At 39.7% G+C, this 26,338-nt stretch overlaps 1 protein-coding gene across 2 annotated transcripts in view; it reads right to left on the bottom strand.

Moving 5' to 3' along the window:
- Window positions 1-26,338, bottom strand: part of TMEM255A (transmembrane protein 255A) — a 211,901-nt gene that overhangs the window by 26,685 nt on the left and 158,878 nt on the right. The window contains exon 4 of one of the 2 annotated variants that reach the window (XM_053699291.1): window positions 12,191-12,280. The exons of the other annotated variant lie outside the window; for it this stretch is intronic. Within the exon in view, the coding sequence (XP_053555266.1) occupies window positions 12,191-12,280 (90 nt within the window). The remainder of the gene's footprint in view (window positions 1-12,190; window positions 12,281-26,338) is intronic. 2 annotated transcript variants of the gene reach the window in all.

Raw genomic sequence — 26,338 nt, 5'->3', positions numbered from 1 at the left:
CTGGAACCATGTCCTGTGGTCCGATGAGACCAAGATAAATGTATTTGGTTCAGATGGTGTCAAGCGTGTGTGGCAGCAAGCAGATGAGGAGTACAAAGACAAGTGTGTCTTGCCTACAGTCAAGCATGGTGGTGGGAGTGTCATGGTCTGGGCCTGCATGAGTGTTGCCGGCAATGGGGAGCTACAGTTCATTGAGGAAATTAGAATACCACATGTACTGTGACATACTGAAGCAGAGCATGATCCCCTCCCTTTGGAGACTGGGCCGCAGGACAGTATTCCATCATGATATTGACCCCAAACACACCTCCAAGACGGCCACTGCCTTGCTAAAGAAGCTGAGAGTAAAGGTGATGGACTGGCCAAGCATGTCTCCAGACCTAAACCCTATAGAGCATCTGTGGGGCATCCTCAAACAGAAGGTGGGGAAGCGCAAGGTCTCTAACATCCACCAGCTCTGTGATGTCGTCATGGAGGAGTGGAAGAGGACTCCAGTGGCAACCTGTGAAGCTCTGGTGAACTCCATGCCCAAGAGGGTTAAAGCAGTGCTGAAAATAATGGTGGCCACATATTGACACTTTGGGCCCAATTTGGACATTTCTACTTAGGGGTGTACTCACTTTTGTTGCCAACGGTTTAGACATTAATGGCTGTGTGTTAAGTTATTTTGAAGGGACAGCAAATTTACACTGGTATACAGGCTGTACACTCACTACTTTACATTGTAGCAAAGTGTTATTTCTTCAGTGTTGTCACATGAAAAGATATAATAAAATATTTACAAAAATGTGAGGGTTGTACTCACTTTTGTGAGATACTGTATATATATATATTTAGAACAAAAGTACAACAGGTTTGAGATATACTCAAAAAAATCTGTTTAAATGATTGCCACAAACAAAAGATGACAAAATATTTATTTTCAAATTTTACAGCTGTGCAGACCAAAAATCCCAGAAAATATTGTAGCACCTTAAGAACCATGCATACATATTGAACTACAAACCAATGTTAAAAAATAAAACATGACAGTGACACCAATTGCTGAAATATAGACAGATTTGGCTGTAGTTATTTTCTTCAAAACATTATCCAGTGGGAACATAAAATGAAAGTTTATAAATTGTCTGCCCCAAAAAGTGAACAATTGAGAGTATAGGAAGTGCACCTGCTAATTGTAAAGCATAAAGAAAGTGATTCTGCAAGCATAATATGGAATAGTGAATCCAACTTTAGGGCTGCCACCTTTAAAGGGACACTGAACCCAATTTTTTTCTTTAGTGATTCAGATAGAACATGCAATTTTAAGCAACTTTCTAATTTACTCCTATTATCAAATGTTCTTCATTCTCTTGGTATCTTTATTTGAAATGCAAGAATGTAAGTTTAGATGCCGGCCCATTTTTGATGAACACACTTTGTTGTTCTTGCTGATTGGTGGATAAATTCACACACCAATAAACAAGTGCTTTCCATGATCCTGAAACAAAAAAAATAGCTTATTTTTCAAATAAAGAAAGCAAGAGAACAAAGAAAAATTGATATTAGGAGTAAATTAGAAAGTTGCTTAAATTTGCATGCTCTATCTGAATCATGAAAGAAAAAAATTGGTTTAAGTGTCCCTTTAATTTATATTCAAATATGTTTGATACTGAGGTCAACTCTACTCTTTAACAATGCAGACCCTATTACGCATTTGAGGACTCAATGGACAGCTTAGGGGAGACTGACTGACTTTAGAACTTATGACCTCTGGTCCCTCTACGACAAGATTATAGACCTCCTTCGGGCCTCCACTCCCGCAGATACCTCGTGACTCCCAGGACCTCTCTGTCACATCTTCTATTAATTGGAATCAAATGGTGATGCTCTCAATCATGCAGAACTTCTTTCTTCCAAGGGCATGTCCTTACACCAACTCCAAACAGACACACATATATACATATACTCACACACAATAAAAAAATCTAAGGCATATTTCATACATATTTTAATTCTTATAAATAAATGTGGTTTCCTCTTTGGTAAGTATTACCTGTGCATCCATTATAATGACTTACATCAGAAGTGTCATTTCACATAAGAGACTATGGCCTAGATTTAGAGTTTTGTCGGTAACGAACCGCGTAGCTAACGCTGGCTTTTTTCTGGCCGCACCTTTTAAATACCTCTGGTATTGAGAGTTCACAGAATAGCTGCGTTAGGCTCCAAAAAGGGAGCGTACAGGCATATTTAACGCCACTGCAACTCTCGATACCAGGGTTGCTTACGGACGCGGCCAGCTTCAAAAACGTGCTTGTGCACGATTCCCCCATAGGAAACAATGGGGCAGTTTGAGCTGAAAAAAAACTTAACACCTGCAAAAAAGCCGTGTTCAGCTCCTAACGCAGCCCCATTGTTTCCTATGGGGAAACACTTCCTACGTCTGCACCTAACACTCTAACATGTACCCAGAGTCTAAACACCCCTAATCTTACACTTATTAACCCCTAATCTGCCGCCCCCGCTATCGCTGACCCCTGCATATTATTATTAACCCCAAATCTGCCGCTCCGTAAACCGCCGCTACTTACATTATCCCTATGTACCCCTAATCTGCTGCCCCTAACACCGCCGACCCCTATATTATATTTATTAACCCCTAATCTGCCCCCCACAACGTCGCCTACACTTATTAACCCCTAATCTGCCGAGTGGACCGCACCGCTATTATAATAAAGTTATTAATCCCTAATCCGCCTCACTAACCCTATAATAAATAGTATTAACCCCTAATCTGCCCTCCCTAACATCGCCGACACCTAACTTCAAACATTAACCCCTAATCTGCCGACTGGAGCTCACCGCTATTCTAATAAATGTATTAACCCCTAAAGCTAAGTCTAACCCTAACACCCCCCTAAGTTAAAACAGAATTTATGTTTACCTGATAAATTACTTTCTCCAACGGTGTGTCCGGTCCACGGCGTCATCCTTACTTGTGGGATATTCTCTTCCCCAACAGGAAATGGCAAAGAGCCCAGCAAAGCTGGTCACATGATCCCTCCTAGGCTCCGCCTACCCCAGTCATTCGACCGACGTTAAGGAGGAATATTTGCATAGGAGAAACCATATGGTACCGTGGTGACTGTAGTTAAAGAAAATAAATTATCAGACCTGATTAAATAAACCAGGGCGGGCCGTGGACCGGACACACCGTTGGAGAAAGTAATTTATCAGGTAAACATAAATTCTGTTTTCTCCAACATAGGTGTGTCCGGTCCACGGCGTCATCCTTACTTGTGGGAACCAATACCAAAGCTTTAGGACACGGATGAAGGGAGGGAGCAAATCAGGTCACCTAAATGGAAGGCACCACGGCTTGTAAAACCTTTCTCCCAAAAATAGCCTCAGAAGAAGCAAAAGTATCAAACTTGTAAAATTTGGTAAAAGTGTGCAGTGAAGACCAAGTCGCTGCCCTACATATCTGATCAACAGAAGCCTCGTTCTTGAAGGCCCATGTGGAAGCCACAGCCCTAGTGGAATGAGCTGTGATTCTTTCGGGAGGCTGCCGTCCGGCAGTCTCGTAAGCCAATCTGATGATGCTTTTAATCCAAAAAGAGAGAGAGGTAGAAGTTGCTTTTTGACCTCTCCTTTTACCGGAAAAAACAACAAACAAGGAAGATGTTTGTCTAAAATCCTTTGTAGCATCTAAATAGAATTTTAGAGCGCGAACAACATCCAAATTGTGCAACAAACGTTCCTTCTTTGAAACTGGTTTCGGACACAGAGAAGGTACGATAATCTCCTGGTTAATGTTTTTGTTAGAAACAACTTTTGGAAGAAAACCAGGTTTAGTACGTAAAACCACCTTATCTGCATGGAACACCAGATAAGGAGGAGAACACTGCAGAGCAGATAATTCTGAAACTCTTCTAGCAGAAGAAATTGCAACTAAAAACAAAACTTTCCAAGATAATAACTTAATATCAACGGAATGCAAGGGTTCAAACGGAACCCCCTGAAGAACTGAAAGAACTAAATTGAGACTCCAAGGAGGAGTCAAAGGTTTGTAAACAGGCTTAATTCTAACCAGAGCCTGAACAAAGGCTTGAACATCTGGCACAGCGGCCAGCTTTTTGTGAAGTAACACAGACAAGGCAGAAATCTGTCCCTTCAGGGAACTTGCAGATAATCCTTTTTCCAATCCTTCTTGAAGGAAGGATAGAATCCTAGGAATCTTAACCTTGTCCCAAGGGAATCCTTTAGATTCACACCAACAGATATATTTTTTCCAAATTTTGTGGTAAATCTTTCTAGTTACAGGCTTTCTGGCCTGAACAAGAGTATCGATAACAGAATCTGAGAATCCTCGCTTCGATAAGATCAAGCGTTCAATCTCCAAGCAGTCAGCTGGAGTGAAACCAGATTCGGATGTTCGAACGGACCCTGAACAAGAAGGTCTCGTCTCAAAGGTAGCTTCCAAGGAGGAGCCGATGACATATTCACCAGATCTGCGTACCAAGTCCTGCGTGGCCACGCAGGAGCTATCAAGATCACCGACGCCCTCTCCTGATTGATCCTGGCTACCAGCCTGGGGATGAGAGGAAACGGCGGGAACACATAAGCTAGTTTGAAGGTCCAAGGTGCTACTAGTGCATCCACTAGAGCCGCCTTGGGATCCCTGGATCTGGACCCGTAGCAAGGAACTTTGAAGTTCTGACGAGAGGCCATCAGATCCATGTCTGGAATGCCCCACAGCTGAGTGACTTGGGCAAAGATTTCCGGATGGAGTTCCCACTCCCCCGGATGCAATGTCTGACGACTCAGAAAATCCGCTTCCCAATTTTCCACTCCTGGGATGTGGATAGCAGACAGGTGGCAGGAGTGAGACTCCGCCCATAGAATGATTTTGGTCACTTCTTCCATCGCCAGGGAACTCCTTGTTCCCCCCTGATGGTTGATGTACGCAACAGTTGTCATGTTGTCTGATTGAAACCGTATGAATTTGGCCCTCGCTAGCTGAGGCCAAGCCTTGAGAGCATTGAATATCGCTCTCAGTTCCAGAATATTTATCGGTAGAAGAGATTCTTCCCGAGACCAAAGACCCTGAGCTTTCAGGGATCCCCAGACCGCGCCCCAGCCCATCAGACTGGCGTCGGTCGTGACAATGACCCACTCTGGTCTGCGGAATGTCATCCCTCGTGACAGGTTGTCCAGGGACAGCCACCAACGGAGTGAGTCTCTGGTCCTCTGATTTACTTGTATCTTCGGAGACAAGTCTGTATAGTCCCCATTCCACTGACTGAGCATGCACAGTTGTAATGGTCTTAGATGAATGCGTGCAAAAGGAACTATGTCCATTGCCGCTACCATCAACCCGATCACTTCCATGCACTGAGCTATGGAAGGAAGAGGAACGGAATGAAGTATCCGACAAGAGTCTAGAAGTTTTGTTTTTCCGGCCTCTGTCAGAAAAATCCTCATTTCTAAGGAGTCTATTATTGTTCCCAAGAAGGGAACCCTTGTTGACGGAGATAGAGAACTCTTTTCCACGTTCACTTTCCATCCGTGAGATCTGAGAAAGGCCAGGACAATGTCCGTGTGAGCCTTTGCTTGAGGAAGGGACGACGCTTGAATCAGAATGTCGTCCAAGTAAGGTACTACAGCAATGCCCCTTGGTCTTAGCACAGCTAGAAGGGACCCTAGTACCTTTGTGAAAATCCTTGGAGCAGTGGCTAATCCGAAAGGAAGCGCCACGAACTGGTAATGTTTGTCCAGGAATGCGAACCTCAGGAACCGATGATGTTCCTTGTGGATAGGAATATGTAGATACGCATCCTTTAAATCCACCGTGGTCATGAATTGACCTTCCTGGATGGAAGGAAGAATAGTTCGAATGGTTTCCATCTTGAACGATGGAACCTTGAGAAACTTGTTTAAGATCTTGAGATCTAAGATTGGTCTGAACGTTCCCTCTTTTTTGGGAACTATAAACAGATTGGAGTAGAACCCCATCCCTTGTTCTCTTAATGGAACGGGATGAATCACTCCCATTTTTAACAGGTCTTCTACACAATGTAAGAATGCCTGTCTTTTTATGTGGTCTGAAGACAACTGAGACCTGTGGAACCTCCCCCTTGGGGGAAGTCCCTTGAATTCCAGAAGATAACCTTGGGAGACTATTTCTAGCGCCCAAGGATCCAGAACATCTCTTGCCCAAGCCTGAGCGAAGAGAGAGAGTCTGCCCCCCACCAGATCCGGTCCCGGATCGGGGGCCAACATTTCATGCTGTCTTGGTAGCAGTGGCAGGTTTCTTGGCCTGCTTTCCCTTGTTCCAGCCTTGCATTGGTCTCCAAGCTGGCTTGGCTTGAGAAGTATTACCCTCTTGCTTAGAGGACGTAGCACTTTGGGCTGGTCCGTTTCTACGAAAGGGACGAAAATTAGGTTTATTCTTTGCCTTGAAAGGCCGATCCTGAGGAAGGGCGTGGCCCTTACCCCCAGTGATATCCGAGATAATCTCTTTCAAGTCAGGGCCAAACAGCGTTTTCCCCTTGAAAGGAATGTTAAGTAACTTGTTCTTGGAAGACGCATCAGCCGACCAAGATTTCAACCAAAGCGCTCTGCGCGCCACAATAGCAAACCCAGAATTCTTAGCCGCTAACCTAGCCAATTGCAAAGTGGCGTCTAGGGTGAAAGAATTAGCCAATTTGAGAGCATTGATTCTGTCCATAATCTCCTCATAAGGAGGAGAATCACTGTCGACCGCCTTTATCAGCTCATCGAACCAGAAACATGCGGCTGTAGCGACAGGGACAATGCATGAAATTGGTTGTAGAAGGTAACCCTGCTGAACAAACATCTTTTTAAGCAAACCTTCTAATTTTTTATCCATAGGATCTTTGAAAGCACAACTATCCTCTATGGGTATAGTGGTGCGTTTGTTTAAAGTGGAAACCGCTCCCTCGACCTTGGGGACTGTCTGCCATAAGTCCTTTCTGGGGTCGACCATAGGAAACAATTTTTTAAATATGGGGGGAGGGACGAAAGGAATACCGGGCCTTTCCCATTCTTTATTAACAATGTCCGCCACCCGCTTGGGTATAGGAAAAGCTTCTGGGAGCCCCGGCACCTCTAGGAACTTGTCCATTTTACATAGTTTCTCTGGGATGACCAACTTGTCACAATCATCCAGAGTGGATAATACCTCCTTAAGCAGAATGCGGAGATGTTCCAACTTAAATTTAAATGCAATCACATCAGGTTCAGCTTGTTGAGAAATGTTCCCTGAATCAGTAATTTCTCCCTCAGACAAAACCTCCCTGGCCCCATCAGACTGAGTTAGGGGCCCTTCAGAAATATTAATATCAGCGTCGTCATGCTCTTCAGTATCTAAAACAGAGCAGTCGCGCTTACGCTGATAAGTGTTCATTTTGGCTAAAATGTTTTTGACAGAATTATCCATTACAGCCGTTAATTGTTGCATAGTAAGGAGTATTGGCGCGCTAGATGTACTAGGGGCCTCCTGAGTGGGCAAGACTCGTGTAGACGAAGGAGGGAATGATGCAGTACCATGCTTACTCCCCTCACTTGAGGAATCATCTTGGGCATCATTGTCATTGTCACATAAATCACATTTATTTAAATGAATAGGAATTCTGGCTTCCCCACATTCAGAACACAGTCTATCTGGTAGTTCAGACATGTTAAACAGGCATAAACTTGATAACAAGTACAAAAAACGTTTTAAAATAAAACCGTTACTGTCACTTTAAATTTTAAACTGAACACACTTTATTACTGCAAATGCGAAAAAACATGAAGGAATTGTTCAAAATTCACCAAATTTTCACCACAGTGTCTTAAAGCCTTAAAAGTATTGCACACCAAATTTGGAAGCTTTAACCCTTAAAATAACGGAACCGGAGCCGTTTTGAACTTTAACCCCTTACAGTCCCTGGTATCTGCTTTGCTGAGACCCAACCAAGCCCCAAGGGGAATACGATACCAAATGACGCCTTCAGAAAGTCTTTTCTAAGTATCAGAGCTCCTCTCACATGCGACTGCATGCTACAGTTAAACACTAAAAAACTCTAAGCCATCTCCGTGGAGATGTTGCCTGTACAACGGCAAAGAGAATGACTGGGGTAGGCGGAGCCTAGGAGGGATCATGTGACCAGCTTTGCTGGGCTCTTTGCCATTTCCTGTTGGGGAAGAGAATATCCCACAAGTAAGGATGACGCCGTGGACCGGACACACCTATGTTGGAGAAATATAATTTAAATCTAACGAAATTAATTAACTCTTATTAAATAAATTATTCCTATTTAAAGCTAAATACTTACCTGTAAAATAAATCCTAATATAGCTACAATATAAATTATAATTATATTATATTATAGCTATTTTAGGATTAATATTTATTTTACAGGTAACTTTGTATTTATTTTAACCAGGTACAATAGCTATTAAATAGTTAATAACTATTTAATAGCTAAAATAGTTAAAATAATTACAAATTTACCTGTAAAATAAATCCTAACCTAAGTTACAATTAAACCTAACACTACACTATCAATAAATAAATTACATAAAATACCTACAATTACCTACAATTAAACCTAACACTACACTATCAATAAATGAATTAAATACAATATCTACAAATAAATACAATTAAATAAACTAACTAAAGTACAAAAAATAAAAAAGAACTAAGTTACAAAAAATAAAAAAATATTTACAAACATAAGAAAAATATTACAACAATTTTAAACTAATTACACCTACTCTAAGCCCCCTAATAAAATAACAAAGCCCCCCAAAATAAAAAATGCCCTACCCTATTCTAAATTACAAAAGTTCAAAGCTCTTTTACCTTACCAGCCCTGAACAGGGCCCTTTGCGGGGCATGCCCCAAGAAATTCAGCTCTTTTTCATGTAAAAAAACACATACAATACCCCCCCCCCCAACATTACAACCCACCACCCACATACCCCTAATCTAACCCAAACCCCCCTTAAATAAACCTAACACTAAGCCCCTGAAGATCTTCCTACCTTATCTTCACCTCACCGGGTATCACCGATCTGTCCTGGCTCCAAAATCTTCATCCAAGCCCAAGCGGGGGCTAGACATCCATCATCCGACGGCTGAAGAAGTCCAGAAGAGGGTCCAAAGTCTTCATCCTATCCGGGAAGAAGAGTAGATCCGGACCGGCAACCATCTTCTTCCAAGCGGCATCTTCTATCTTCATCCGATGAGGACCGGCTCCATCGTGAAGACCTCCAGCACGGACCCATCTTCTTCCGACGACGACTTCCCGACGAATGACGGTTCCTTTAAGGGACGTCATCCAAGATGGCGTCCCTCGAATTCCGATTGGCTGATAGGATTCTATCAGCCAATCGTAATTAATGTAGAAAAATTCTGATTGGCTGATGGAATCAGCCAATCAGAATCAAGTTCAATCCGATTGGCTGATCCGATCAGCCAATCAGATTGAGCTCGCATTCTATTGGCTGTTCCGATCAGCCAATAGAATGCGAGCTCAATCTGATTGGCTGATCGGATCGGCCAATCGGATTGAACTTGATTCTGATTGGCTGATTCCATCAGCCAATCAGAATTTTCCTACCTTAATTCCGATTGGCTGATAGAATCCTATCAGCCAATCGGAATTCGAGGGACGCCATCTTGGATGACGTCCCTTTAAGGAGCCTTCATTCGTCGGTAGTCCGTCGGGCCAGCAGGATGTTCCGCGTCGGAGGTCTGCAAGATGGATCCGGAAGAAAGAAGATTGAAGATGCCGTTGATAGAAGACTTCAGCCGGATCATGGACCTCTTCAGCTCCCGCTTGGATGAAGACTTCAGCCGGATCATGGACATCTTCAGCCCCCCGCTTGGGCTTGGATCAAGGCATCGGAGGAGCTCTTCTGGATCGATCGGTGAACCTGGTATGGTGAAGATAAGGTAGGAAGATCTTCAGGGGCTTAGTGTTAGGTTTATTTAAGGGGGGTTTGGGTTAGATTAGGGGTATGTGGGTGGTGGGTTGTAATGTTGGGGGGGGGGTATTGTATGTGTTTTTTTTACAGGCAAAAGAGCTGAATTCTTTGGGGCATGCCCCGCAAAGGGCCCTGTTCAGGGCTGGTAAGGTAAAAGAGCTTTGAACTTTAGTAATTTAGAATAGGGTAAGGCATTTTTTTATTTTGGGGGTCTTTGTTATTTTATTAGGGGGCTTAGAGTAGGTGTAATTAGTTTAAAATTGTTGTAATATTTTTCTGATGTTTGTAAATATTTTTTTATTTTTGGTAACTTAGTTCCTTTTTATTTTTTGTACTTTAGTTAGTTTATTTCATTGTAGTTATTTGTAGATATTGTATTTAATTAATTTATTGATAGTGTAGTGTTAGGTTTAATTGTAGGTAATTGTAGGTATTTTATTTAATTAATTTATTGATAGTGTAGTGTTAGGTTTAATTGTAACTTAGGTTAGGATTTATTTTACATGTAATTTTTTAAATTATTTTAACTATTTTAGCTATTAAATAGTTCTTAACTATTTTATAGCTATTGTACCTGGTTAAAATAAATACAAAGTTACCTGTAAAATAAATATAAATCCTAAAATAGCTATAATATAAATATAATTTATATTGTAGCTATATTAGGATTTATTTTACAGGTAAGTATTTAGCTTTAAATAGGAATAATTTATTTAATAAGAGTTAATTAATTTCGTTAGATTTAAATTATATTTAACTTAGGGGGGTGTTAGGGTTAGACTTAGCTTTAGGGGTTAATACATTTATTAGAATAGCGGTGAGCTCCAGTCGGCAGATTAGGGGTTAATGTTTGAAGTTAGGTGTCGGCGATGTTAGGGAGGGCAGATTAGGGGTTAATACTATTTATTATAGGGTTTGTGAGGCGGATTAGGGGTTAATAACTTTATTATAATAGCGGTGCGGTCCGCTCGGCAGATTAGGTGTTAATAAGTGTAGGCAGGTGGAGGAGACGTTGTGGGGGGCAGGTTAGGGGTTAATAAATATAATACAGGGGTCGGCGGTGTTAGGGGCAGCAGATTAGGGGTACATAAGGATAACGTAAGTAGCGGCGCTTTGCGGTCAGCAGATTAGGGGTTAATTATTGTAGGTAGCTGGCGGTGACGTTGTGGGGGCAGGTTAGGGGTTAATAAATATAATACAGGGGTCGGCGGTGTTAGGGGCAGCAGATTAGGGGTACATAAGGATAACATAGGTGGCGGTCGGCAGATTAGGGGTTAAAAAAATTTAATCGAGTGGCGGCGATGTGGGGGGACCTCGGTTTAGGGGTAAATAGGTAGTTTATGGGTGTTAGTGTACTTTAGAGCACAGTAGTTAAGAGCTTTATAAACCGGCGTTAGCCCAGAAAGCTCTTAACTACTGACTTTTTTCTACGGCTGGAGTCTTGTCGTTAGATTTCTAACGCTCATTTCAGCCACGACTCTAAATACCGGAGTTAGAAAGATCCCATTGAAAAGATAGGATACGCAATTGACGTAAGGGGATCTGCGGTATGGAAAAGTCGCGGCTGGAAAGTGAGCGTTAGACCCTTTCCTGACTGACTCCAAATACCGGCGGTAGCCTAAAACCAGCGTTAGGAGCCTCTAACGCTGGTTTTGACGGCTAACGCCAAACTCTAAATCTAGGCCTATATTTTAATCTTTCACACAGAATAAATGAACATGCGTTTAGCAACATTAGTACTTCAACCAATATCTACACAAACTCAGAAATATATATTGGATTTACAAAATAATGGTAGGTCTGGGACAATTTTCCTAGGTTGAGTAAAATGTTGTGGAGTGTGAATGAGGAAATATAGATGAGTAACAGTAGGGTAGAAAAAAACACCAGATTAATTACAGATTTTTTTTTTTAGTAATCATTATAATTAACAGACCAACACGTCATGTAACCAGTCAGTTGAGTTTACACACCAGCAGCACCCACTATTCCTTCATAATTTTAGTATTGGAATTATTAACAAGCACAAAATGTGTTTGTGCTCTACAAATAAATAATAATAATTTAATAATTCAGAAAATAATAATTTAATAATAAATATTCTTGAGGCCCTTTAAAATGGAGTATCGTTTAAAAAAACGGAAAAAAAGAAACAAAACTATATTGTAATTTTTTTCATTGAAAACGTTTTGCTTAACATACTTACTAGATGCCTTGCAGCAAAAACACCATCAACAATCGCACAACAAAATGCTGCAATTACCCCGAAGCTGATAAAAACTATTGATGCAACAAGCTAGGGAGTGAGAAAGAAAACAATCATTTAGTTACAATATAAATCAGATAAAAATTAAGAAACAAAAGAATAATTAAAAAAAAAACAGAAGTATTTATTTAGGACAGTACACAGTTTTTCACAGTAAATAGATAAATCAAATCATCGACAAGGATTAGCTGCAATCAAGCGATAAAGGGTATTTCTCTGGTTTTTGCGCGCAACAGAAATAGCACATATATTATTAGTTGAAAGTTAATGCGTTAGCTTGAATACAACCAAATTTAACGTGCGTGGGGTTAAAACGACTTCCAAACTGTTACTCGAGACTAAATGTTGCACAAAACACATCAAAAATATATTTAACAGTACAGTAACACTGTTTGCTAAAAAAAAAAAAATTAAAAAAAATTTCATTAAAAAGTTATAAGGGCTAAAAGATATGAGGTTCAACTCCAATGGGATGTCAGCACTGCTAAGTTTAGTGCATGAGTGACTGGGGTTAACTGCAAATACCCCTAAATAGATAAATGAACGTTGAGTCACGAGCACTATAATGTAGTTTATTAAATTTTTATTGGAATGCTGTTTTAAAGTGACTCAACGTTCATTTAAAATATATGAGGTGTCAGACAAAAAAGTGCTGCAAAGGGCTTTAACATAGAGATACATACACATGTCTAAATATGTTATATATATATATATATATATATATATATATATAGCTATTTATGTGTGTGTGTACATATGTATTTAAAAAGTTATCAGCTAGATTTAGAGTTCTGCGGCCAAAGGGGTGCGTTAGCTACGCATGCTTTTTTCCCCCCGCACCTTTTAAATACCGCTGGTATTTAGAGTTCACAGAAGGGCTGCGTTAGGCTCCAAAAAAGGGAGCATAGAGCATATTTACCGCCACTGCAACTCTAAATACCAGCGTTGCTTACGGACGCGGCCAGCTTCAAAAACGTGCTCGTGCACGATTCCCCCATAGAAAACAATGGGGCTGTTTGAGCTGAAAAAAACCTAACACCTGCAAAAAAGCAGCGTTAAGCTCCTAACGCAGCCCCATTGTTTTCTATGGGGAAACACTTCCTAAGTCTGCACCTAACAAACTAACATGTACCCCAAGTCTAAACACCCCTAACCTTACGCTTATTAACCCCTAATCTGCCGCCCCCGCTATCGCTGACCCCTGCATATTATTATTAACCCCTAATCTGCCGCTCCGTACACCGCCGCAGCCTACGTTATCCCTATGTACCCCTAATCTGCTGCCCCTAACACCACCGACCCCTATGTTATATTTATTAACCCTTAATCTGCCGCCCCCCGCTATCGCTGACCCCTGCATATTATTATTAACCCCTAATCTGCCGCTCCGTACACCGCCGCAGCCTACATTATCCCTATGTACCCCTAATCTGCTGCCCCTAACACCACCGACCCCTATGTTATATTTATTAACCCCTAATCTGCCGCCCCCGCTATCGCTGACCCCTGCATATTATTATTAACCCCTAATCTGCCGCTCCGTACACCGCCGCAGCCTACGTTATCCCTATGTACCCCTAATCTGCTGCCCCTAACACCACCGACCCCTATGTTATATTTATTAACCCTTAATCTGCCGCCCCCGCTATCGCTGACCCCTGCATATTATTATTAACCCCTAATCTGCCGCTCCGTACACCGCCGCAGCCTACATTATCCCTATGTACCCCTAATCTGCTGCCCCTAACACCACCGACCCCTATGTTATATTTATTAACCCCTAATCTGCCGCCCCCGCTATCGCTGACCCCTGCATATTATTATTAACCCCTAATCTGCCGCTCCGTACACCGCCGCAACCTACGTTATCCCAATGTACCCCTAATCTGCTGCCCCTAACACCGCTGACCCCTATGTTATATTTATTAACCCCTAATCTGCCGCCCCCGCTATCGCTGACCCCTGCATATTATTATTAACCCCTAATCTGCCGCTCCGTACACCGCCGCAACCTACGTTATCCCTATGTACCCCTAATCTGCTGCCCCTAACACCGCCGACCCATATGTTATATTTATTAACCCCTAATCTGCCGCCCCCAACCTACCTACAATAATTAACCCCTAATCTGCTGACCGGATCTCACCGCTACTCTAATAAATGTATTAACCCCTAAAGCTAAGTCTAACCCTAACACCCCTCTAAGTTAAATATAATTTAAACCTAACGAAATAAATTAACTCTTATTAAATAAATTATTCCTATTTAAAGCTAAATACTTACCTGTAAAATAAACCCTAATATAGCTACAATATAAATAATAATTATATTGTAGCTATTTTAGGATTAATATTTATTTTACAGGCAACTTTGTAATTATTTTAACCAGGTACAATAGCTATTAAATAGTTAATAACTATTTAATAGTTACCTAGTTAAAATAATTACAAAATTACCTGTAAAATAAATCCCAACCTAAGTTACAATTAAACCTAACACTACACTATCAATAAATAAATTAAATTAAATACCTACAATTATCTACAATTAAACCTAACACTACCAATAAATTAATTAAATACAATACCTACAAATAAATACAATGAAATAAACTAACTAAAGTACAAAAAATAAAAAAGAACTAAGTTACAAAAAATAAAAAAATATTTACAAACATTAGAAAAATATTACAACAATGTTAAACTAATTACACCTACTCTAAGCCCCCTAATAAAATAAGAAAGACCCCCAAAATAAAAAAATGCCCTACCCTATTCTAAAATTAAAATAGAAAAGCTCTTTTACCTTACCAGCCCTGAAAAGGGCCCTTTGCAGGGCATGCCCCAAAGAATTCAGCTCTTTTGCCTGTAAAAAAAAAAACATACAATACCCCCCCAACATTACAACCCACCACCCACATACCCCTAATCTAACCCAAACCCCCCTTAAATAAACCTAACACTAAGCCCCTGAAGATCTTCCTACCTTATCTTCACCATACCAGGTTCACCGATCGATCCAGAAGAGCCTCCGATGTCTTGATCCAAGCCCAAGCGGGGGCTGAAGATGTCCATGATCCGGCTGAAGTCTTCTATCAAGCGGCATCTTCAATCTTCTTTCTTCCGGATCCATGTTCATCCCGCCGACGCGGAACATCCATCTTCACCGACGACTTCCCGACGAATGACGGTTCCTTTAAGGAACGTCATCCAAGATGGCGTACCTCGAATTCCGATTGGCTGATAGGATTCTATCAGCCAATCGGAATTAAGGTAGGAAAATTCTGATTGGCTGATGGAATCAGCCAATCAGAATCAAGTTCAATCCGATTGGCTGATCCGATATAATTGAGCTCGCATTCTATTGGCTGTTCCGATCAGCCAATAGAATGTGAGCTCAATCTGATTGGCTGATCGGATCAGCCAATCGGATTGAACTTGATTCTGATTGGCTGATTCCATCCAATCATGGACCTCTTCAGCTCCCGCTTGGATGAAGACTTCAGTCGGATCATGGACATCTTCAGCCCCCCGCTTGGGCTTGGATCAAGACATCGGAGGAGCTCTTCTGGATCGATCGGTGAACCCGGCATGGTGAAGACAAGGTAGGGAGATCTTCAGGGGCTTAGTGTTAGGTTTATTTAAGGGGGGTTTGGGTTAGATTCGGGGTATGTGGGTGGTGGGTTGTAATGTTGGGGGGGTATTGTATGGTTTTTTTTTACAGGCAAAAGAGCTGAATTCTTTGGGGCATGCCCCGCAAAGGGACCTTTTCAGGGCTGGTAAGGTAAAAGAGCTTTTCTATTTTAATTTTAGAATAGGGTAGGGCATTTTTTTTATTTTGGGGGTCTTTGTTATTTTATTAGGGGGCTTAAAGTAGGTGTAATTAGTTTAAAATTGTTGTAATATTTTTCTAATGTTTGTAAATATTTTTTTATTTTTGTACTTTAGTTAGTTTATTTCATTGTATTTATTTGTAGGTATTGTATTTAATTAATTTATTGATAGTGTAGTGTTAGGTTTAATTGTAGATAATTGTAGGTATTTTATTTAATTAATTTATTGATAGTGTAGTGTTAGGTTTAATTGTAACTTAGGTTAGGATTTATTTTACAGGTAATTTTGTAATTATTTTAACTAGGTAGCTATTAAATAGTTATTAACTATTTAATAGCTATTGTACCTGGTTAAAATAAATACAAAGTTGCCTGTAAAATAAATATTAATCCTAAAATAGCTACAATATAATTATTATTTATATTGTAGCTATATTAGGGTTTATTTTACAGGTAAGTATTTAGCTTTAAATAGGAATAATTTATTTAATAAGAGTTAATTTATTTCGTTAGATAAAAATTATATTTAACTTAGGGGGGTGTTAGGGTTAGGGTTAGAATTAGCTTTAGGGGTTAAAAAATTTATTAGAGTAGCGGTGAGCTCCGGTCGGCAGATTAGGGGTTAATGCTTGAAGTTAGGTGTCGGTGATGTTAGGGAGGGCAGATTAGGGGTTAATACTATTTATTATAGGGTTATTGAGGCGGGAGTGAGGCGGATTAGGGGTTAATACATTTATTATAGTAGCGGTGCGGTCCGATCGGCAGATTAGGGGATAATAAGTGTAGGTAGGTGGCGGCGACGTTGGGGGCAGCAGATTAGGGGTTAATAAATATTATGTAGGTGTCAGTGGTATTAGGGGCAGCAGATTAGGGGTACATAGGGATAACGTAGGTGGCGGCAGTGTACGGAGCGGCAGATTAGGGATTAAAAAATTTTAATAGAGTGGCAGCGATGTGGGGGGCCTCGGTTTCGGGGTACATAGGTAGTTTATGGGTGTTAGTGTACTTTAGAGCACAATAGTTAAGAGCTCTATAAACCGGCGTTAGCCCAGAAAGCTCTTAACTACTGACTTTTTTCTGCGGCTGGAGTTTTGTCGTTAGATTTCTAACGCTCACTTCAGCCAAGACTCTAAATACCGGCGTTAGAAAGATCCCATTGAAAAGATAGGATACGCAAATGGCGTAGGGGGATCTGCGGTATGGAAAAGTCGCGGCTGCAAAGTGAGCGTTAGACCCTTTCCTGACTGACTCCAAATACCAGCGGGCGGTAAAAACCAGCGTTAGGAGCCTCTAATGCTGGTTTTAACGGCTACCGCCAAACTCTAAATCTAGGCCTATGTGTTTTATTGTATATGTTCTGTATATATTTCATATATTTTACATTCCAATGTTCTTCACTTACTGGATAATGTACTATTTATCATATATATATATATATATATATATATATATATATATATATATATATATAAAAGTATAGATATGTATTTTACAAGAACATTATCACATATATATATAAAAATATATATTTAATAAACAGTACATTATTTTCTATGTCAAGAACATAGGAATGTAAAATATGAGTAACACAAATTGGGGTTCACAATTTAGGATTAATGCGGTTGGGTTAGCACACAGGAACTATTTCTATCTGCAATGCGTATCATTGAAATATTAAACAATATTAAAAAAATATTCTAAATAATGCATAATATATTCCAGTGGTCTGAGGAAGGGGACAGTTGGCCCCCCTGACATGTCACTTTTCAAAATAAATTATTGTTTGTTGAAAGTCCAGTGAGTGCGGTTCTTTAACTTGGATATTGAAATGTTCTGTTCCTGACACCCTGGCGCATTATACCGTTGGTGAGAGTGCAAATCCCCTATGAACTTTTATATACAGTGGATATAAAAAGTCTACACACCCCTGTTAAAATATCAGGTTTCTGTGATATAAAAAAATGAGACAAAGATAAATCATTTCAGAACTTTTTCCACCTTTAATGTGACCTATAAACTGTACAATTCAATTGAAAAACAAACTGAAATCTTTTAGGTAAAGGGAAATAAAAATAAAAAACTAAAATAATATGGTTGCATAAGTGTGAACAACCTTTTATAACTGGGGATGTAGCTGTGTTCAGAATTAAGCAATCACATTCCAAATCATGTTAAATAGGAGTCAGTACACACCTGTCATCATTTAAAGTGCCTCTGATTAACCCCAAATAAAGTTCAGCTGCTCTAGTAGGTCTTTCCTGCCATTTTGTTAGTTGCATCCTACAGCAAAAGCCATGGTCCGCAGAGAGCTTCTAAAGCATCAGAGGGATCTCATTGTTAAAAGGTATCAGTCAGGAGAAGGGTACAAAAGAATTTCTAAGGCATTAGATATACCATGGAACACAGTGAAGACAGTCATCATCAAGTGAAGAAAATATGGCACAATAGTGACATTACCAAGAACTGCATGTCCCTCCAAAATTGATGAAAATACGAGAAGTAAACTGGTCTGGGAGGCTGCCAAGAGGCCTACAGCAACATTAAAGGAGCTGCATGAATATCTTGCAAGTACTGGCTGTGTGGTACATGTGACAACAATCGCCTGTATTCTTCATTTGTCTGGGCTATGGGGTAGAGTGGCAAGATGGAAGCCTTTTCTTACAAAAAAAAAACATCCAAGCCCGGCTAAATTTTGCAAAAACACATCTGAAGTTTCCCAAAAGCATGTGGGAAAAGGTGTTCTGGTCTGATGAAACCAAAGTTGAACTTTATGGCCATAATTCCAAAAGATATGTTTGGCACAAAAACAACACTGCATATCACCAAAAGAACACCATACCCACAGTGAAGCATGGTGGTGTCAGCATCATGCTTTGGGGCTGTTTTTCTTCAGTTGGAACTGGGGCCTTAGTCAAGGTAGAGGGAATAATGAACAGCTCCAAATACCAGACAATATTGGCACAAAACCTTCAGGCTTCTGCTAAAAAGCTGAACATGAAGAGGAACTTCATCATTCAGCATGACAACGACCCAAAGCATACATCCAAATCAACAAAGGAATGGCTTCACCAGAAGAAGATTAAAGTTTTGGGATGGCCCAGCCAGAGCCCAGACCTGAATCCAATTCAAAATCTGTGGGGTTATCTGAAGAGGGCTGTGCCCAGGAGATGCCCTCGCATTCTGACAGATTTAGAGTGTTTTTGCAAAGAAGAGTGGGCAAATCTTGCCAAGTCAAGATGTGCCATGCTGAAAAACTCATACCCAAAAAGACTGAGTGCTGTAATAAAATCAAAAGGTGCTTCAATAAAGTATTAGTTTAAGGGTGTTCACACTTATGCAACCATATTATTTTAGTTTTTTATTTTTATTTCCCTTTACCTAAAAGATTTCAGTTTTTTTTTCAATTGAGTTGTACAGTTTATAGGTCAAATTAAAGGTGGAAAAAGTTCTGAAATGATTTACCTTTGTATCATTTCTTTACATCACAGAAACCTGACATTTTAACAGGGGTGTGTAGACTTTTTATATCCACTATATATATATATATATATATATATATATATATATATATATATATATATATTATTTTTTAAGTATTTATAAAACATTTAAATAATTTTTATTAATTTTTAAAATGGGATTCTTAGGACTTAGTTTTTTAATCTCCCAGTGTCGAGACATCATAACTACTGATTGGTCGCCCATAATAAAAACATAACCAAACCTGAATTAGAAACATTAAAATATAAAAGAGAACTAAATAATGACGATATCTCTGGATGATTGATCGCCTCTGTATCATATGAATTATTTAAACACAGTTGGCCTGATCTGGAACTTTCTCTACTTAACTACCTGAAACGTAACTGAATTAGAAGGATAACTCTGGGCAATGATTGGTCGCTCAGTATCACGTCAGATTTGAACAAAAGCAGACCTGATTTGGAGCTTTATTCATGTAACTACTTGAAAGGGAACTTAATTTGCTGCTATTTCAGATTGGTTTAAAAAAAAGTAATTTTTTTTATGTGTGCTTAAATATTAATTAGAATGATTAGTAGAATGATTTTAAATAGCGGGTTTCCCCCCAAAATAGTGTTTGTTTTAAATAATTTAAAAAATAATAGCAAAAAAGTGAAACAAAGGATAATTTAAACACTTTAAAATTTTGCTATTCATTTGGAGAAAATTTAATTAGGAAATATATTTCATGCTCTTTTAAGATATTGTTTTTATTGCTCTTGAAAAACGTTGAAATGCATTGAGATAATTAGAGCTAGAGCTTTTTAATTTCACAGTGGAGCTTTGATCTCTTTTAAATACAATAAACTAACTGAACGTTGGAACTCCCTGCAAGTATTTTCCATTTGATGATCTCTCTCCCTTTGGATCAGTGCCACCATCTATTTAGATAATAACACAATTATTGTACTGGAAAAATATCTGATCAAATATTGGAAAAGCCACATATACGATGCACAAACATCATCGACTTTGGAGATCACAATCCACTTGACCAAAAATTATGGCTAAATATCAACATAGGCACATAAATGCTCAGTACCCACAGATCAACTTATAACACACATTTATTTCATGACGATTGAATGGTCCCAAATAAAAAATGGTACTGAACATGTCATCACCATCAAATAACTGTAAAAACACACACACAAAAACAAACATATCTACAAGATATCAACAGGTGTGAAGTGCAGAGAGAGGAGACAATGCTATACCAGCAGGATGGGGATAATGATGAAAGACCTGGTCCTGGTTATTTCTTGAGATTGACTGGGCAGCTTGGAGAGCCATTGTATATTTTAATAAATCAATTTGGTTTTCAGCGAGTGGCAGTCATTAACAGTTGTTAACAATGCATTTCTGGGGAAATGAAGATCCTATATCTTGGGAGTTTTCAAGCACAACTGCGTTTGGTTAGCTATGACTGTTATCATTTAGATAAACAAAAAAAGGAATAATGGCTGATAACGTTTTTTCGATACTAAAAAAAAATTGTAGATAATAGAGTAATGTTTTAATATGTGTATAGTATAAAAACTGTTATATGCTGTGCTAACATACTACTTTTTGCGGCCATTTAGCGCTAGCGGTAAATGAGTTTGTGCGCTGCTCTAAACAATTACTGTGCAGCAAGTAACTGGTTCATTCGTATTGCAGCATTTTGCAGTATACTTAGATTAAATAGTTTGTGTGATGGATACCCCGGCTACCCTGACTGGGTAGCTCCGCCACAGGGGATTCTTCCTCTCCCTGGAACAAGCGGCTATGTAGCCCAGGAAAGTGATTCAAGCAGGAGCCCACCCAAATAACTAGACAGTCTAGCATTCAGGTGAAAATAGAACTGATTTTATTGGGACAAACACACATCTTTTATACACACACTCATCTTGTTAAAAACAGGAGACAATGCCACAGTTTTCCCGCCATTCCTGCCCCTCCAGACAGGCTGCCGCCGGCCATAGCGGCCACGGTCCCACAGATTCCTAGTACCCAGGGGTGGCGGTTTTCGGGTGATCCCGGGGAGTGGCGGCAATTCTAGGACCGGAGTTATGCTCGTTTAAAACGTTCACCTGGAAGTCCAGGGAGAATAGGGGTTATAGGGGGAACTGGAACCCCCGGTTCCCAAGGGAGCTCCCTTCCGGCAATCACCCCACCTTTGGGCCACCCTGAGAGGCAGCAAACCCCAGTAGAGCTGAGCTCTGGGACAAAGGGCCACTGGGGCGACCTGGGTCAAAGGGCACCGGTAATCCTGGAGGATGCGGCCGACCTGTAGTTCCAGGGGCCCGGCCAGCCGAAGGAGACAACAGTCCATATACAAAACAACAAGGAATAGAAGGTCTGGGGAATCGCGGTTGCTCTGAGGAGCCCAAAACCGCTAAGCAGCAACAGGGGTGAGGTTGTAGGGGGTATGGGTTTAACCCTTGCAGCCCAGTATCCGTGACAGTTTGATAATCAGCCTCTCTATGAGGTGTAGTATAAGCAAGCAAAAGCTTTACATAATAGCAAGATATTTTACAGCAAAACCAGAAAAGAAATTATGAATATTCATTGCAACTTAATTTAATTTGTAATGAATTGTATTTTGCTTTGAATGTCCCTTTAAGGACCTCTGGTCTAATGTATCTTTTGTATATTATACAAAGACAGTAACTGTTTAGCAGCTATAGAAAATAAAAAATAAAACAAAAACAAACAGTAATTTCCTTAAAGTGACATGAAACCCTGTTTTTTCTGAAGTGCTTTAAACCCATTGCAGAAAAAAAGATCCTAAATGCTTAAAGGGACAGTATACACCAATTTTTATATAACTGCATGTAATAGACACTACTATAAATAATAATATGCACAGATACTGATATAAAACCATTTAAAAACTTAATTAGAAGCGCCCAGTTTAGCACTGTTTAAAAAAAAAAATACTGGAACACCCCCACTGCAAGTGGGATATATCAGACTGTCCCCCCCCCTCCCCCTTCATATGAAAAGACCCTTTACACAAACAGAAGCTTATACGTTGGTATTCTTCTAAAACTTTGGGGCTTGGTTCAGAGTCTGAAAATCAGAGCAATGTTATTTAAAAATAAGCAAAACTATACATTTAAAAAAAAAAAAAACTTTATGGACTATATAAATGGATCATCTACAAAACATTTATGCAAATAAAAAATGAGTGTATAATGACCCTTTAACCCCTGGGAAGCTGGGCTACTTTAACACCCCAACAGCAACTTTCTTTCTATCTCAAACTTTATTTTATAAAGATTCAGCCAATCATCCACCATACTCCCTGCATCATAGGTTACACAGAACAGACACCTAATAACCTGTATACTTAGACAATGTATATTTCCCTTAAAAGGGCAGCTGTCAAAACTAATATCTGTATAAATATATTAAGCACCTTTCGGTAATATTAATAGTTTTTCTAGGTTCTATTTAATGACAGACCAAATATTTAATCTCATGGATGATATATGTGGAATATGGCCAACAGAAAGACTAAGAGGCCTTTTTCTTTTGTCCAAATTTGTTTTACTAAATAAAAAAGTACATTATGAGAGTATAAAGGTCATGAGAAATACCAACTACTATTGCATCATGTTCAAAAAAAAAAAAAAAAAGCAAAATACACATTATATTAAAGGAGCATGGAAATGAGTCATTACATACGTTCAATTTATCATAAATCAGTATAAAAGGAGTTTTAGAAAAATTTCCTTTCACACAACATAGAAGTATGTTAATCTAGGAGATACAAAATTCATTCAGGTTGATGGATAGGAGCAGACAATACCCTGTTCAGAAACCTTAAATCTACTCGGCCATGACACCCTCAAGTTCCTGCCTTTAGGGACGGATTAGTACACTCTAACTTGAAGGTTTGATGTTTGTCCAGATTAGTTATTTTCTAAATTATTTCCTTGAGGGAAAAAGAGTATTTATCCTCATAAACAGTGATGGCTCTAAGGGAGCTCTAAGCATTCACATTTCTAACTGTAGCACACGAAAATCTGTCCTGAATCTGTTACGTAGCCCCTTGTTTAAATGTATAGCTCTTTACCGAAGATAAGAGCGCAATTACCTAAAGGTCTCTCATTGTTAGCGATTCTGTAAGGTTATTCATTTTGTCAAAACATACATTTTCATACACACACACACACACACACATATATATATATATATATATATATATATATATATATATATATATATATAAAACGAAGGATAGAAAGCACTCACTGGACTGTAGACAGCATTGTGAATCAAATAGAATTTATTGTGATGTTTCGGGACCAACAGCGTCCCTTCCTCTGACAAACAACTAGTGAAAAAAAAAAACATTTATAGACCCATCCAACACTCCCCTAGGTGAACTGCCAATGAAAATGTGCCGTGTGCAAAACAAAAATGAGCCGTGTGCAAAATAAAAATGAGCCGTATGCAAAACAGGCATAGGTCCCTATAATAAGGGTCAAAGTATAGTGAATAATATATTAAATGTGTAAATGTATATAGACATATACATGATCCTATGTGTGCAAACTATAAATATACTTGATAGCCCCCAAGACATGACCGATCTACTGAGACTGGGAAAAAAATCTATAACGCACATCTAGTGAAAATAAGAACAACAAAGAGCCTGATAGGTGGGATATGACATACCCCCGTTTTTTGATAGGCCAGGCAAATTAGTCATTGATAACCACGCCCTGTTCAGTATTACAGGCCAATCACAATGGAGTCAATAAATGTTCTAATAGGCTAACTGGACGCCGATAAGTACGTCACGCCGTCACTTACAGCAGCAACACGAGCGGTTGCCTTGGTAACCCATGTAAACACCTCTGTGTGTCCTAATGACTGAGTATCACCACGTCTGTGTTTACATGGGTTACCAAGGCAACCGCTCGTGTCGCTGCTGTAAGTGACGGCGTGACGTACTTGTCGGCGTCCAGTTAGCCTATTAGAACATTTATTGACTCCATTGTGATTGGCGTGTAATACTGAACAGGGCGTGTTCACGTATATGTCTATATACATTTACACATTTAATATATTATTCACTATACTTTAACCCTTATTATAGGGACCTATGTCTGTTTTGCACACGGCTCATTTTTGTTTTGCACATGGCACATTTTCATTGGCAGTTCACCTAGGGGAGTGTTGGATGGGTCTATAAATGTTTGGTTTTTTCACTAGTTGTTTGTCAGAGGAAGGGACGCTGTTGGTCCCGAAACGTCACAATAAATTCTATTTGATTCACAATGCTGTCTACAGTCCAGTGAGTGCTTTCTATCCTTCGTTTTCTACATACCTGGCTACAGCACCATGGCAAGTTGTAGTGTGTTGGTGAGAGTGCATATACTACAATACATCTTTACCTATGCTCCTACAGTACAGTGCACCCACAGTTTGGCTGAATTAGCTCATATCATTTCCCTTTTCTCATTATCTGTGCCTCATTTTCTATCATTATGACTGAACCAAATAGTGGAAATATGGAAACATCTAATGTGTCTCAGAGTGAGAATACTGAGGAGAGACATGAAGATATCTTTACGTTTACAGATGAAGATGCAGAGGCTATTAGATTTGGCTCCATTGAAGAACAACAAACAGAGGAGTCATGCCAGTCTCTATACAACACCCTGGCGAAACTTAAGCAACGAGAAATAGATTTAAACCTCCATGAAATATATCTATCTGATTATCATAAAAAAAGATTATTACCAAGGGGCTTCAGGGTAAAGAACATCCCCACGATTGGGAGATCTAATACTGAGTTTTGTACCAATTGGTGCAAAATTCTCAATAAATGTTCATTCGACCTCATGCTCCTTGTGATTAGAGAAGCTGGACGATTACTCCAAGAAGTGAGAATTGAAATTCAAACTTTTGAAGCTGAACAACTTAATACACTCAGAGCAGATAAATCTGTGGATTGGATTGATAAATTGACACTACAAATCAAGTTATACAAACAAGAACTCATTGCTTTTAAAAACCGGAAGATTCAAACAGTAACTCAAGATTACACGTATAAGAGTGTATACCGCTGCATGTTATCTCCTGATGAAAGACAGAACTTCAGATCCAGACGGGATAGAAGGTTCACAAAAAGAAACATCAACACGGTTGACACCAGCTCTGGCGACAGTTCGGACCCAGAGATGGCAACAACAAGTGGAGAGTCTACATACCGAGGCATCACTACAAGATCCAGAGGGGCGAGTAGAGGCCAACAGTGGGACAACATGAGGGGAGCAAGCAATACCAGTACCTCATACAGCTCATCTCATACTCCCTCGGTTAGTTTTTTAGGACGAGGCACAGGCCACATACGAGGAGGGGGGGCATGTCACGCCGCCCTCCGATACAGAGGAGATTAACAATGTATTCAATATCAGTTCAAGACCACTGTCACAATCAGAAATCTCCCTATTGAACAAAGGTTTATCTTTTGTTCCGACAACAAAGTTTAATCCATTTGATACATACATCGATATACAAAAATTCGGCAGGAATTTGAGACTTAAAGAATTCTACAAGACGGACAGTAGTGAGATTACACCTTTCCGTACTCCTGGGACATTTGATCCAAGATCACAGAATCCATCCATTACCGCATATACGAACTATCTGAGCCAAGTCTCCAAAAACATCCCTAATAGGAGAAGAATGGATAACCTGACCAAGGATGAGAGACAAGCACTAAAGTCACTAGC

Source organism: Bombina bombina, chromosome 1, assembly GCF_027579735.1.
Source record: "Bombina bombina isolate aBomBom1 chromosome 1, aBomBom1.pri, whole genome shotgun sequence".
Lineage (NCBI taxonomy): Eukaryota > Metazoa > Chordata > Amphibia > Anura > Bombinatoridae > Bombina > Bombina bombina.
Note: the sequence above shows the minus strand (reverse complement) of the source record. Positions and strands in the feature narration are given on the sequence as shown.